The sequence below is a fragment of the Myxocyprinus asiaticus genome, chromosome 1 (genome assembly GCF_019703515.2).
Source record: "Myxocyprinus asiaticus isolate MX2 ecotype Aquarium Trade chromosome 1, UBuf_Myxa_2, whole genome shotgun sequence".
In the NCBI taxonomy this organism is placed as follows: domain Eukaryota; kingdom Metazoa; phylum Chordata; class Actinopteri; order Cypriniformes; family Catostomidae; genus Myxocyprinus; species Myxocyprinus asiaticus.
The window spans coordinates 38,394,337-38,410,562 of NC_059344.1; the positions used below are offsets into that span (position 1 = coordinate 38,394,337).

Genomic DNA, 16,226 nt, shown 5'->3' on the forward strand with positions numbered 1-16,226 from the left:
TGTCTCAAGTTTTTGAGAGAAAGCAGCTGAGAATGCTAACTCTTCTTAAATTTAGGCCAGTAATCCTCCTCTTCTCCTTCAACTTAGTCTTGGATAGTAAGAAAAACATTTGATGTGAGGAAATCCTAATTTGAAGCATTTTGATTTAGGCTCAACTTCCTGGTTGCATATTTCTAACATTTAAAAGCTTGCTTGTCATATATTCAACCATTAATACACCTGTGGAGTTGTACAGTATCTGCACCCAGATTCAAACTAAACAATCAAACCAATTTTATGAACACCCTCAGTCTGAGCAGTTAGATTGGATTTTTCTACTATTTTTCCTCATTTTTTTTTGTTTTGTTACATACAATAGTTATATGTAACAACAGTGCTCTAGACTATGACTAATTGGTTGCATTTCACCAGCATTTTTCCATGCCATTGCGACTAAGTGTTATTAAAGGTTGCACTTTGCGACTTCAAAGTTGGCCAACTCCCTTTGATTATAGGAATAGTTCACCTAAAAAGGAAAATTCTGTCATAATTCACTCACCGTTGAATTAAACCTGTATGACTTTCTTTCTTATGCTTGCATTATTAAGTACTGAACACAATGTTTACACATTGTTTCTTATAAACTCTTACTATACTTTTGGTTACTTTTTAATATTTAAAGTGAGGCACTGTCAACTGCCATTGTATTGAACAGATAGATGAGAATTATTTTTTTTAAGTTGTTCTGATCAATTATGATCATTACATTTACATTTATGCATTCAGCAGACGCTTTTATCCAAATCAACTTACAGTTCCCTGATTACAGGGACAATCCCCCTGGAGCAACTTGGAGTTAAGTGCCTTGCTCAAGGACACAATGGTGGTGGCTGCAGGGATTGAACCAACAACCTTCTGCTTACCAGTTCAGTGCTTTAGTCCACTACACCACCACCACAACTCATTAGCCATCATAATATTATTAGCTAACATGTCACACATCAGAGCCTGGAAATTTGCTTACAGTATAGCCTAATTGTGGCTGTGTGGTCTAGCAACAAGCATATGCTTGCAAATTTGTATTATTTGTTTAATGTATTTAGAGTTCATCCTTAGTAAGATATTGTGTGGAATATCCTTTTGCATGCCTTCAGGAATATCCAACAAAAACATCTGCTTATGTTTTCAAGGATTACCTGGTTTCTAGTTGGAATATGCATGTAATTTCTGCAAATTAGCTGATCTTCATCTAGATCAGAGATGCCCAAACTAGGGTCTACTGGCCAAAGTTGGCCTGTGATGACCTTTGATTTGGCCTGCCTTGCCATATATTATAAGAGAGAATAAAAACATAAAAAAAAAAAAAAAAAAAAAAACCTTGACGCAGCTCTTCACTGCATTTGTTAAGCAGAATGTATTTTATATTATGAAATCATAAACGAGGGGAACTTTTCTAATTTAATGTAATACAGTGTGATATAATACAACATTTACTTTCGGCCCATGGCCCTCAATCAAGTTAGATTTTTGGCCCTTCGTAGGAAAACATTCAGGCACTTCTGATCTAGATTCAAGCTGGTTAGAGCTATTAGAGCAACTTAGACCAGTTACAAACTAAAATTTTTTTGTAAAAAGATTGCTGCTAAACTTTTTCCCCCGACTTTTTTACTGAACACACACACACACACACACACACACACACACACACACACACACACACACACACACACACACACACACACACATGTTGGTGCAGCTATCCTTATGAGGACTGTCCATAGAAATAGTGATTTTTATATTGTACGAACCATAGATTCTGTCCCCTAACCCTAACACTACCCCTAAACCTAACCCTCACAGAAAACTTTCTGCATTTTTACATTTTCAATAAAACATCATTTAGTATGATATATAAGCGATTTGAATTATGGGGAGACTAGAAATGTCCTCATAAAGCACATTTATAGCATAATACCCTTGTAATTACCAATTTGTAACCTAAAAATAAGTCCTCGTAAACCACTTAAACCTGCCCACACACACACACACACACTCTTGTTGGGTTTTCATGTTTTATGAGGACTCTCTATAGACATAATTGTTTTTTTACTTTACAAACTTTACATTCTATCCCCTAACACTACCCCTAAACCTAACCCTCACAGAAAACTTTATGCATTTTTACATTTTCAAAAAAACATCATTTAATATGATTTATAAGCTGTTTTCCTCATGGGGACCGACTGATTGTCCCCACAACATCAAAAATTTCAGGTTTAACTATCCTTGTGGGGATGTATGTGTGTATGTATGTATATGTGTGTCTGTATGTATGTGTATAATTATTTTTTATTTTTTTTTATTTATTATTATCTATGTCTTGCTGCTGTTTTTGTATTGTTTTTGTATTGTTGTGTACTGGAAGCTCCTGTCACCAAGACAAATTCCTTGTATGTGTAAGCATACTTGGCAATAAAGCTCATTCTGATTCTGATTCTGATTCTGATTCTGATTCTAATCCTGATTTGGTCCCCACAACGTAGGGAATACCTGGACACACACACACACACACACACACACACTTTGCGTAAAAAGTAGTACCCAGCTATGTTTGAAAAAGTCTATAATTATCATAGCAAAATTATACTAAATATGGTTTCAAAACATTTACATTAAGGAAGGTTGTGATATCATCTCATAGGCTGAGAGCACCATGCTTTATTCAGATCCACCAAAACTGTGCACCTTTGCAAAATTCCCTTTTCCCAGAGCCTGCTTGCAGATGTGACAACATTAACATACATTCATTTAAATGTTATTATATCCGTATATTTCAGAAACATAACTTTGCCAGTTTCTGATTAAAGACACTGACAGTGAGAAGTCAAAGATGAATGGATGACACCTCAGTAGTCATGTGGTCTGTTCAGATGGTCTGTTCATATAGGCTTTCACGTACCTGAGTGAGTAGTGTTTTATTATTATTAATAATAATAATATTTTTTTAGGAAACCGTTGTCGTAAATATCTTAATATAATTAGTCAAATGTGCAGTAGTCTAAAATAGTTTGAAGTGGAACACAAACAAATGACTATTCGCATCACTAGATGGCAGGCGAATACCGGCAACATAGCCGCTTCGGTCTTTGCTGTCTAATAATGTACAGGACATGAGAAATTCTCTCTGTTTCTCGCTCTGGTTCCCCACCCTCTCCGCCTGTCGCTCCCTCCCTCTCTCTTACATTAGAGCTTCTCTCTCCTGCATCGCACTCGCTCTGACAGTGTTAAATGAAGGCGCTCATCATGGCGCGTGTCGTGACAGTTTTTGCGCACCTGTACACAGCTGTGTTTTTCGCTTTAGCGTACATGTCGCTGTTCGGACAGATTTCATGTCACAGTAGCGTTTTAAACCGGAGAAACGAACTGGACCGAGAGCTGGACAGCCACGGTGGGCATGTAGTTGAATCGCGTATCCCAGCGCTCAGCCGCGGAGATTACAGCGGGGACCCCGACGGACCGGCCATGGGAGTTCCCCGAGTCCGGAGGGCATCGAGACTGGACAAAGTCTCTCTGCTCAGCAGCTCTTTCGTCCTTAAAGGTGATGCCACCCACAACCAGGCAATGGTTCACTGGACGGGGGAGAACAGCAGCGTAAGTACCACCTTTTGCCGATGTAATTGCCGATCTTGTCCCGAAAACTGATACGATGATGTTTTAAGTTTGTCATGTTAAGTGCTTCTGTTATGAAATCATGTCAGTACCCACTTCACGAATGTATTTATTATTCGTGCATTTTTAGACAGGTAGGCTAACAAAACATCCTGGGTGGTAGACAGGTGTTTGGAGTGCAATTCAGCGCAGAAGCTTCATCATCACACAAAAAACATCTGACTGCGGTGTATCGAGTGTTGTGGTTTATTATTTACTAACACATCCAGTAATGTAAGAATGACAGCTGACACCGGAGCGCACTTATCTAGGGGTCGTTCAGACCGAACGCGTTTTAGCGCTAAAACATCTAGATAGAGCAAAACGCAGGTCCTTGAGACGCATTTTTAAAACTTAAAGTTCTTATTGACACGGTGTCTAAAAAATGCATATGGTCAAATCCGCCAGTCTTTTCTGGCGCGTGTTTACATAGAGTAGCAATGGACAAACATCGCAGACGGACGCATCAAGATGTTCGGTGTGAACGGCCCCTTATACACCTGTGTAAGGCTCTTAGCAGCTGACAAACATATGAAGTTAGCCTACTTGCAGATAGCTTAATCATATTAACGATATACAGTTGAAGTCACAATTTTCACAGTTCCTGACATTTAATTGTATAAAACATTCCCTTAGGTCGGTTACTTTATTTTAAGAATGTGAAATACACATACACTTTGTTAGTATTTGGTAGCATTGCCTTTAAATTGTTTAACTTGGATCAAATGTTTTGGGTAGCCTTCCACAAGCTTCTCACAATAAGTTACTGGAATTTTGGCCCATTCCTCTAGACAGAACTGGTGTAACTGAGTCAGGTTTGTAGGCCTCCTTGCTCGCACACGCTATTTCATTTCTGCCCACAAATTTTCTATGTTTTCTAGGGCTTTGTGATGGCCACTCCAATACCTTGACTTTGTTGTTCTTAAGCCATTTTGCCACAACTTTGGAGGTATGCTTGGGGTTATTGTCCATTTGGAAGACCCATTTACGGCCAAGCTTTAACTTCATGGCTGATGTCTTGAGATGTTGCTTCAATATATCACATACTTTTCCTTCCTCATGATTTTCCTTCCTGTTTTGTAAAGTGCACCAGTCCCTCCTGCAGCAAAGCACCCCCACAACATGATGCTGCCACCCCCATGCTTCACAGTTGGGATGGTGTTCTTCTACTTGCAACCCTCACCCTTTTTCCTCCAAACATAACGATGGTCATTATGGCCAAATAATTACATTTTTGTTTCATCAGACCAGAGGACATTTCTCCAAAAAGTAAGATATTTGTACCCATGTGCACTTGCAAACTGTAGTTTGTCTTTTTTATGGCAGTTTTTGGAGCAGTGGCTTCTTCCTTGCTGAGCAGCCTTTCAGGTTATGTCGATATTGGTCTCGTTTTACTGTGGATATAGATACTTGTCTGCCTGTTTCCTCCAGCATCTTCACAAGGTCCTTTGCTGGTATTTTGGGATTGATTTTCACTTTTTGCACCAAACTACGTTCATCTCTAGGAGACAGAATGCATCTCCTCCCTGGGCGGTATGATGGCTGCATGGTCCCATGGTGTTTATACTTGCGTACAATTGTTTGTACAGATGAACGTGGTACCTTCAGGCGTTTGGAAATTGCTCCCAATGATGAACCAGACTTGTGGAGGTCCACAATTTTTTTTCTGAGGTCTTGGCTAATTTCTTTTGCTGTTCCCATGATGTCAAGCAAAAAGGCACTGAGTTTGAAGATAGGCCTTAAAATACATCCACAGGTACACCTCCTATCAGAAGCTAATTGGCTAATTGTCTATAGGCTTGACATCATTTTCTGGAATTTTCCAAGGTGCTTCAAGGCACAGTTAACTTAGTGTATGTACATTTCTGACCCACTGGAATTGTGATATAGTCAATTAAAAGTGAAACAATCTGTCTGTAAACAATTGTTCGAAAAATTACTTGTGTCATGCACAAAGTAGATTTCCTAAAGGACTTGTCAAAACTATAGTTTGCTAATATTAAATCTGTGGGGTGGTTAAAAAATTAGTTTTAATGACTTCATCCTAAGTGTATGTAAACTTCAACTGTAATAATGTGAAATAGGTATTACATAAGTCCATATTAATCACGCTATTGATAAAGGAAAATACCCCTCAGTGACTACAGTGCAAATGCGCTCTAAACAAACGCTCGCTTGTCTTTGTTGTGATAGTTTGGTGAATTGTGTCTGGAGGAGACATCACTCATTCAGAAGACTGTGAAAACAACTCATGACGGACGAGCTTTGTAAATGAAATAAAAGCGCCTTAATAACTTTTTAATTGGCTATTAGAAGTTTAATGTGCTTCGGCTTTAGGCTATACTTGCCTTGAACCAAAGTTTAAAAGTTTGTTGGATTGAGATTTAAAACATTATTTTAAATTTTTTTAATGTGTTTTCCTGCTATGCATGAACTTTTTATTTCTTATGACTAATAATACTTATATCATTGTTTTGCTGTTTGAAAGTTGTAGGCTACCACAACTTTGAAACCAAATCCCAGTGAACTGTAAATTCCTTTCTGTAATCAAAGAAATCACACTGTGATCACAGATAAACTGTGCTTCTCTAAAAGATCTAGAAAAATGCCCTTTTTTTAGGTGCATGCAATTGGCATGCAGCTACATCATTGCATTTGGGTGAATTAGAAAATGTGAGTGTGGACTGTGGTCTGGTTGCTGCCTTTAATTACTTAAGGCCCTCAGATGGCTGATTCTTCTTAGCAAAGAGGCAGTAACTTTGTGAATTATGCAGGTCCTGGCTGCCATGTCAGATGTCTTACAGCTTGGAGAGCTGTAACCTCAAATGAGCTAAGCAACCTGTACTAACAGTTGATAGAATAGATACACAGATAAACTAGCACTAACGTACAGATGCATAGGGTCATTTGCCAGGTTTGTTAAGGGACTGCATTGCAAAAACCTTTATTCTAAAGGGATTTCACCAGTCTTTCTTGTAGCTTTCTGCATTTTACTTCACTGCAGATTTCCATTCACAACAGGGCAACGTCACCATTTAGGAATTGGAATGAGATGTTTAAAATAGATTGACTGCAGTGCATTTTGTGAAAGATAACACCAGAAAGAACTGACAGCATTTAACAAGCATCAGTTGTTACAGTATGAAAATTTGAAACTATATATATATATATATATATATATATATATATATATATATATATATATATATATATATAGATAGATAGATAGATATAGACAGACAGATAGACAGACAGATAGATAGATAGATAGATACTTATGGGAAGCCATCTATACTGAAGTTGTTTTTCCAAGAAAATCACCCTACCTAGGGGTGGTATCAGCTAAAGTGGGCCATCAGGTAAAATGGGCCATTGAAGGTTATAGCATGTCTGCTTTTCCGTAATTCCCCCCTACAAAAATTAAAATGGTGTGATCTGTTACCACAGTGGTGCTTAATCTGTTAAAAGTAAATTGATTGGTTTACGGCTGGTAAGGTGGGAGGGGCAAGACTTCAAAGGAGACTGTCTTCAAAAACCGCATGGTAAGGGGTGCGACAAATCAACCATTACTCTCAAGTAATAAGCTCTGTAAGTGGATAATACTTAAGTTACAGGACATATTAAGTGTTTCATTTTAAGTGTTTAGGTATGTTTTATGAAATACAATGTTTGGTTTATATAAAACAAAATTAATTTAATAAGGAAAATACAATTTCACATGGTGGCCCATTTTACCTGAAGGTGTTAGATAAAATGGGCCACTAACTTTCAGTTAAAATGGGCCACTTTCCAAATAGACTTTTAATGTATTTTGTTACAGCTCATCTTAACAATATTTTATATTACTCATCAACAAAATCATACATGTAAACAACACCATACTCTTTATTTTTTCCAGACATTATGCCAAGAATTAAGAAAAGAAAGATTTATTTGTATTTTTATTATTATTAAATATGATATAATTAATATAATTAATAAATAATAATAAAAACATACAGTACAGACATGCGTGCACACACACACACACACACGTTCATTGTCCTACTATACCTTTGTCATGTCATTTTGTTTTAAAATGAAATTAATTGTTCATTGATTCATTGCCATGTTAATTTTGAAATTGTCTGGTCCATTTAACCTGATAAAGTGGCCCATTTTACATGATAATGGTGTGGTTGTCTTTCTGGTGACTTTTGACAAATGAATGGCTTAGGAACAGAAACATATTTTGTTTTATAACACATAATGTATATTGAATTATAAAGGAGACCTGAAATAACAAAAAGAAACATGATTTGATTATATGCCCACTTAATTTGATAGGTTTTTAGATGACTAACCAAAAAGTGACCCATTTTAGCTGACTGCAAACATGAAAATATTGAAATGTAAGCAATCCAGAGCACCCCTGTGCAAAAATTAAAAAGCATTTAGACTATCATTTACACCTGTTGTAATTGGAGTAGATAACTTATAAAGTATCACTTTAATTGCATGAGCACACAAGATCTAGACATGTCATAAAAACTTCATGCCCCCCAAAATTGCTCTGCATGTAGACATAGCTTTTTTATTTGTATTTTTTATAATAACTTCAGACTTTTTTAGTTTACCATGAAGTGGGTGTCTATCTCTGTCTTGTTGTTCTCCCAAGTTTAGATTGAAAAGGAGCTGTACAGGGTTTCACAGGGAGACTAACATTCTCTGTGCTCCATTTGATGTGTAGAATAAGCTCAGTCAAAGGAGGAACAATCCATCATTAATTCCAAATCCTCCACTTGTCAGTTCCTAAAAGCTCTGTTCTTGGAGAAAGGTACCAGAGTCATAACAATACCAGCAGTGGAGCACTTTCAAGTGCTGAAAGGGCACTCTTTGTTTTCCCTTCTATCTCAGTCTATCTTTGCACGTGTCTCTCTTTCTTTCTGATAATCTTGTTTAATTTATTTTGCCCTCCTGCATTTCTGATGACAAATCTCTTTTTCTGTAAATATGAGGAGATATAGTCATCTGTCTGGTATTTAGCAAGAGTCTCTGCAATGTTTGCAGCATTGTCAGGAGCCATTCGTCTGTTTGCCTGCTGATAGCTGTGTTAAGACAGAGAGAGAGAGAGGAAGAGAGAGTGGAAAGGCACAGACAAGAAAGTAAGACATTGCATTTGAAAAAGAGATAGACAGACAGACAGGCCTGCTTTTTATTTTATTTCCAAAGGTATTTTCAGAACAAAGAGAGACAGAAAGGGAGTTCTTAAAAAAGGGAGATAGGCAGAGATCGTGCTGAATCTCTCATTGAGCTCAGAATGTGTGCATGTTGTTCTTTTGCTCTCATGCTATTAGTAAATCTGATCAATTAAAGACACATGGTTCATAGACATTTCCAAGGCATGTCAATATACACCACCACCATGTGCAGTCGGCTAGTACTATCTCTTTGTATGACTATCCCGAGTCATAATTTTCCAAAGTCAGTTAGTTTTCCAATTTTAGATATTTTTGATTATACATTTGTCAAGTATGTCAAGTTTATTGATATATATTTAGGTGCCTGTTTTTGTCTCTGAAGTGTTTTCCCTAGACTATACAAGTCACTTTCAAGGCTCAAGCAGGATACTTGGTCTGGTTTGTTTGCTGTGTTCAGCTGAAGTGAGAGGGATCAGCTGTTGTAAATGGCAGAGGCTTAACTTGTGTGTCTGCTACTGAATGTCTCTCTGCACTTATTTGCATACACACTGAATTTACTCAACAACTACTCAACCTTCTCACACACAGCATGCCAGATTATAAATCAAGTAATATTGAAATTTGGCATAATTTGGCCTAAGTTTTCGGAACACAACCTGGTCTCTTTGAATCATAGTACTTTACCTACATTTTTGCAAATTGATTTTTACATGCATCCTTGTATGTATCGCAGCAGCTTGCTGATGAAATGTACTTTAGAGGTGCAACAACAACAATGACTTTTACTTGTGATTTGTGTGAAAGTCAATAAAATGGCAGATTATCAGTCCATAAATACTAACTTTTAAAGTGTACATTTATTTGTTTGGGCATGATCAAATTGTGCTGTAGCTCAACTGATAGAGCATTGCACTTGCGAAGAGCATGTGAAGCAACATGTGTAAACATCCTGCAACATGAGCCGAAAGTGACAAAGAAGCACTGCAAAAAGATAATTCAGCAATTCCATTTTTATCTGAAATTTGCTTTTATGACATTGGTTAGGTTTAGGGTAGGTAGGAAGGTTTTCTTGCTTGCTTTAAAACTTGATATAGCATTAAGCTTAACCTCATCTGTTTGGGAGAAAATGTAACTTGCTTTTAGCACCACACAATGGACATTTCACCTTGAACTGTCACAATACGTGTTGGCTAATGAATATGATTTTGCAAAAATGTTGCCACCGTCACATACTTTTCAGGCTGCTTTGAAATCCATCAGTTTGTCTGTGTTATTCTGTCCTATAAATGTAGTGTTTTGCATGATTTCTGCATTATGGGAATTAACAAAGTTTTACTCAATATACAAAATGCACAGACAAATACACACCCCTTTTTCATTAACCAAATGAAAACATGTGTTCCAAGCAAAGATGGATGATGGCAGCAATCCATTCGAGGTTGTCCCTGACAGTACATGGTTAATGTAAACATATCCCTTTTTGCATGTAAATTGGGAATTTGAGGAGACACCAGGGGTAAAAAAGAATATGTTGGCAATATTAACATAAATAGCATGTCTGCATACATTATTATTTATTTATTTTTTGCCATCATCAAGTCCTCTTGAAGGCTTACTTCATGAAATAGGCATTCATTCACGTTTGTATACTTAACAGGTATTGTTTGCACATGTGAAGTGAGCCCTTGAGATGATTTGTCTTGTCTGTCTAAATTAATCTTTCCTAGTTTTTTCTAAATTGCTGTTTTGAAATGAGTCAGATTTGGCTTGCAAACATGTGGCACAGTGGACACAAGGGTTTTCCATCCACATTTTTTTTTTTAAACATTTCCAAATTTGGTATTCCAATTCTGATCTTCTTTTGACTATTGTTACTAATTGCTGATATGCCATTGGTTGTTTTGGTTTTTTTCACCATTGAGACTTTAGAGTTTTCTGCTCTTTCTCCTTCTATTAGCCCAAATTATTAGAGACTCATTTGTGGTTCTCTTCCTTTATGCTCCTAATCAGGATTTCTTCCTTGTTTCCTGGGAGACCTCATCAGAATTCGTAGGGCCAGTCCTAGCGGAGAGTTCATGTGCAGCTTGCAAAATGTATTTTCATGCTTTGGCCTCCGACTTGTATGTGTTTTGTATTTGACCCTAAATTAGCGCTTTTAAAGGAAAGAAAAACTTTTTTGTATTTTGTATTTACTTACTGTATTTACTTAACCTCTGATTAGATCTTTCATAACAGTTCAGTGTTCAAAATAAACAAATAGCAAATTTGATGTCACTGATGCCATTGAGTCGCATGTGTCATGTGACTGATGGCGATGTGGAAAGTTTGGAAAAATGCAAAAGCAAATGAGGTCTGAGAGCTATGGCAGAGAAGATAATAATCAGTGATTAATTCTGAAATTTAACATACATTTGTGTAATGCATTATGCAGTATACTGTATATAATACTGAGTTTGAAACACATAGACGACAGACGACAACACGCAGGGAGGTTACAGACTTTAAATATGTTAAATTTGTTTGTATTAACCAGGCAGCATATTTATGATATATGAACAGATAATTATAAAAAAGAATGAAAGACAGAGATAAGACAAAAAAACAAGAGAGCTAAAAATGGCATGAGAAAAAAAGTGATATTTTAAACGTGTTGTTGAGTAATTGATGTCATATGAATAAGTAACAAAGCAAATCAGAACAGGTGAAGGCCTAAGTTTATGTCAAATTGGCTTTGTCTGAGAATTCCTCTCCTTTATGCAAGTATCTGATGGGTCATACTAGCCTGGGGAAGTGTATGTCCCTAGACAGATTTTAGTAATTTCATCCACAAAATGTACAGTGCATGAGACCACAGCTGAATGCAGAGAGATAAGACTACAGTATGTGGGTGAGAGCAAAATGAGCTTTGAACACAGAAGGCATGCATTTGGGCTTTCCCCAAAGTCATGGGACATCTTTTGTCTATAATGTTTAATAACAAGACCACAGAGCCTGGTTTCAGATAATGTCTTGTCTTTTGAGGTGGGTAGCTGTAGTTGTGACAGGATAAAGCTTGAGGTTTACAGAAGTAGATCCTGACCTTGAGGCCTAAAAGAACTAGAGATTACTGTTCTTCTGATAGGCCTGGATTGGAAAATTGTATTTGGATTGAAAAAGTGTAAATATAGGCAATTGTTCTGAATAACTGGTTTGTGCACTATAGTTGTTCAAAACTGTTTGCGTTCCCTTGTTCTGTTTCTCTTGCAACACACACCTCATGATAAATTTATGCCACTCACTTGTAGATACTCTGTAGGTCCACCTGAAACATCCTTTTTGCTTAAGTTTCTATGAACAGGTAAGTGTGATTAGAGTGTATAGATGGAGCACTTCTAGTGCACATAAACATCTAGGAGCCAAGAACATTTTCTGTCCCGTATTTTGACTGCTGCAGTAACACATTGGCTGAGAATGAATCAATGGCATACTACCATACTACTCTTACTATTCCTACCATTTGCCATTCCAAACCCAACCAACTTTTTTTCCTTTTCCTTCCATGGGTAAATTGTGCGCTACTCTAAAACATCTGTAAGAATTTAAAGTTGTCGGTTCTTTTGGCCAGAAAACTAGTTTGTAGAGCTCAGTAAAGCAAAATAATCTGCTATGGCATTGTTCCAAAAGCAGAGTTGTATCTGTAGTCTATTGTACATTAATGTTAATAATTAGAGATCGTTATTGCCTTAGTCCCTAAAACCTTAAACAGACCTTTATTGCAGTGAAAAGCCACTGAAAGTTAAATAATTAGTCATATACAGTATGATGGTATGCTAGCATTGTATCATCATGCATTGTATCATCAGCATGTTATCTGTGGTGATAACAGGAGTGTATCTATCTATTAATCGGTGTGAAATGCGGTAATGAAGTCTGTCCGTAGTGCATAATGGCTCTCTCTCTTTCCACATCTCTCTAAACTTCAGCTCTTACACACACAAATGTAAAAGATTATATCTTTCACTAAGATAGTTATTGGGGTCGTTCATGTCAGTCTGGATGGCAATAAAAATTCACCTATGATATTTCAGGCATTTTATACCATATCATACTCATGATTTATTTTCAGCTTGAAACCACTTGAATGGGGTGTAAATCAGTAGTTTAAAAACCCATCACCTTCATTTTAAATATTAAGTTAAAATAAACATACATTGATTTAATATTAGTCTGAAGGACTACACATCCATGAACTGGGTCTAATAATAAAAAAAACACAAAGACCAAATAGTAGAGCCTAAAAGAATTAAAACAATCATTTGTTCTTTCCATATTCAATTAAGAATCCAAAATTGGAAAAATGAAAAATGACTTATTTCATTAATTATTTACAAAACCAATATTAAAAAACAAATAATGAGTTGTATTTCATACTTTTGATTTTAAACTCCAGTTAAAAAAAGGAAATTGGAAAAATGGCCACGGGACACTGTTCATTTTGATAATTAGATTTTTCATCTAAAAAGAAACTAAACGAGGTGAAAAATGAATTCGCACATGTGGGTGGCCCTGAAATGCCCCTTTCTCCTGATTGGTCAACCTGCAATGTGTCTGTTCTTCCTCAGTGCCGTGAGACAAAATAACAGTTCAGTAGTTCGCAAGTTAATGTAATCCTGCTTAGAGGATAATGTAAACAAGTGTGGCTTGGGCGAAGGGCTCGAGGCTTGACCTGAGCTCGAATACCCCCCCGGACTTAGATTAGTTATTAATAAATAGATAGGAGGAGAAAGGGGAGGTGGAGGGATGCCAGAAGACTCGACACCATGTAGAGGTAAGCGGTTTATATATGCTTACTCTGGTGATGTGATTGATCGGATTAAATGACCTTGTGCCTACCGAACCTAGTTCATGAAACTCCATTTCAGTAGTTTGCAAGTTAATATAATCCTGCTTAGAGGATAGTGTAAATGAGTGTGGCTTGCTGTCCTGGGTGAAGGGCTCGAGGCTCGAGGCTTGACCTGAACTTGAATACTCCCCAAAAGATGCCAGCAAAAAAGGACAGCAAGCCGTTGTCTAAGGATCCTTGTGCTTGAGAAGAGATTAAATGTATTGCGAAGTCTCTTGTGCCCCCCAAAAGAATGTCACTTGCTTATCTTGTGTGAGGTGGGCAGATTTGCCAAAGAAGATAGACTCGAGTGGGGCCGCTAGCTGAGGCATCCTCGCGCTAGCGTCTGCGTCGGGGGATAGGAAATTGGGAAGTGTAGGATAGGAGGAGATTGGAGAGTGAATTCAGGTTGAAGGACTGAAGGGACAGTAGCGATATTGGCCGCAGGGGGACACCCCCGCATTCGAACAGGGAATCATGTACTGCAGATTGAACTGGGAAGGCCCTTATCATGATTGAGTTGGAGGGGTCTGCAATGCCCTCTTGGCAGAATTGCTCCGAACGGAGGTGACCTGGCCCCCCCTCCAGACGCAATGTGGGGGCCCCCACTGCATCCAAAACTGGGGAGCCCTCACTGCGCTTCGAAGGGGGAGCCCATGTTACAAATAAACATGAGTTAGCTCGCACACATTCGAAACGGGAGAACCCCCTGCTGCACTTCGGAAGGGAGAGCTCTTGAGTTTTTAGGCAGGCCCGGAGAGGCCCCCACATCACCTAAACGGTGGGGCCGGCCTGGTGGTCTGACAAGTATAAGGCATGCGTCCCCCTGACCCTGATCATGAATGAATTGTGGTTAGATAATGAGGGCTTGTTGAGCGTTTTTGATGTGAAGACGGTTGGTACAAATGTAGCTAAGGTAAATGTCGGATGACCAATGGCCTAGTAAACGAATTTGATGCTCGGGCAGGCCTTTTTGGGCTGCGGTGATTGCGGCGCTGATTCGGAAGGAATGGCTTGAATATAGTTTTTCTGAGATGCCGGATTTAATCAGAACGGATTTGAGATGTTTTTGGAACCAGAATCAGGAAACTGCTTGGTTTTTGTCTTCTATGAAGAGTGGGTCGAGAGGGTTTTTGGATTGTGAACCTTTGTAGTGAAGGTAAAGTGCTAGTGATTGAAAGGGCTGGATGGGAGTGGGCAGGTTGAGAATGAAAATTGGATGCCCTCTTTTGGTCTAATCTGTTTTACTCTGTTTGATAATGTATCTGATTGTCTCGTGGTCTATGATATGGAGGTCCGAAATGGTGGTATGGATTCTTGGGTCAAATTTTGCAATGGTAGTGAGTTTTGAACATCAGAGGAAGCCGAAGAATGTGAGGATGAACATTGCGTCTAGTGTTTTTGAGGTGTTTGGAGATATGTAGCCCTGGCGGAGGGTATTTAGACATTGGATGAGCAGGTTGATGGTGAGGGGAAGCCTATTATCGGTTCTGGTGGGTTGGGATTTGTGGACAGCCTTGATGAGAAGTGAGATCTGGGGATGGTTTATTGAGGAGTTTTTTCCGAAAATTAGTTTATAGAAGAAATGGATGCTGCTTAGGTATCCCTTGATGGTTCCTGGATGGAGGTTTTTGGATTGGTTGAGATGTGAGGCGAAGGAGGATATGGAGAGGAGAGAAAAATCGGGAAATGGACGGTTGTAGGTTTGATGGAAATTTTTGAAGCATTTCCACGCCATCCAGTAAGTTTGGAGGATTCGGTGGGAAACGGCTTGGAGGATGGAATCTAGGGAAACTTGGTGAAGGATTCTGAGGGGGTGATTTATAGAAATTTCAGTTCAGAACAAGGAGGATCTGAGGTTGTGTCGGGTTCGCTTCTGGGGACAAGGCTCTGAATCTCTGTGAAAATTTGAGAGCGGAGGTGACTGAAGACTGGTGGACACGTGTTCCGCGACTGGAAGTTTTGCGCAAGCGCCAAACTTCCATGTTTACCTCAGGGTTAATATGACCGCTGGAGCTGGATGTTTGTGATGGAATCCCGTGGATTTTTGTTGATTTTTGGTTGAGGACTGCCGATTTAGAGTGTTTAGCAGGTGGAAGAGAAGTTGGAAGGGCGGGTGAATCGGCACGTTTAGAGGCAGTGAGCAAATCATGGAGCTGCGCTTTGTTTGCATGCCGAGGGTACATGATGTCTGCGACCGCGAGAGCGTGTCTTAATCTGTTGATGGTCCATTTGGCTATACTGTGGATGGAATGGTGATCGGACGTGGAAGAAGCATTAGATGAGGAGGATGTGAAGCTCTTGAGGGAAGGGGAGAATAAATAATCCGGTGGTGGCGCCTAGGAGAAGAGGTATCCGAGCGTAAAGCTTGGCGGCCTCAACTCGCTGCTGGAAGGTGAGGAATGGCGTTGGGAGAAACAGAGATGATCCTGGGTTTGTTGGGCTGTTGTGGGAAGTCCGGAGCGATTGAAAGTTTGTCGTCAAAAGGAAACAGTTAA

The 16,226-nt window shown here is 38.6% G+C and overlaps 1 protein-coding gene across 3 annotated transcripts in view; it reads left to right on the forward strand.

Moving 5' to 3' along the window:
* Window positions 1-3,248: 3,248 nt before the first annotated feature.
* LOC127444578 (VPS10 domain-containing receptor SorCS2-like) overlaps window positions 3,249-16,226 on the forward strand; it is a 321,561-nt gene continuing 308,583 nt past the window's right edge. For all 3 annotated transcript variants that reach the window (XM_051704034.1, XM_051704041.1, XM_051704048.1), the window contains exon 1: window positions 3,249-3,630. In XM_051704034.1, coding sequence (XP_051559994.1) covers window positions 3,268-3,630 — 363 coding nt within the window. In that variant the 5' untranslated portion in view covers window positions 3,249-3,267. The remainder of the gene's footprint in view (window positions 3,631-16,226) is intronic.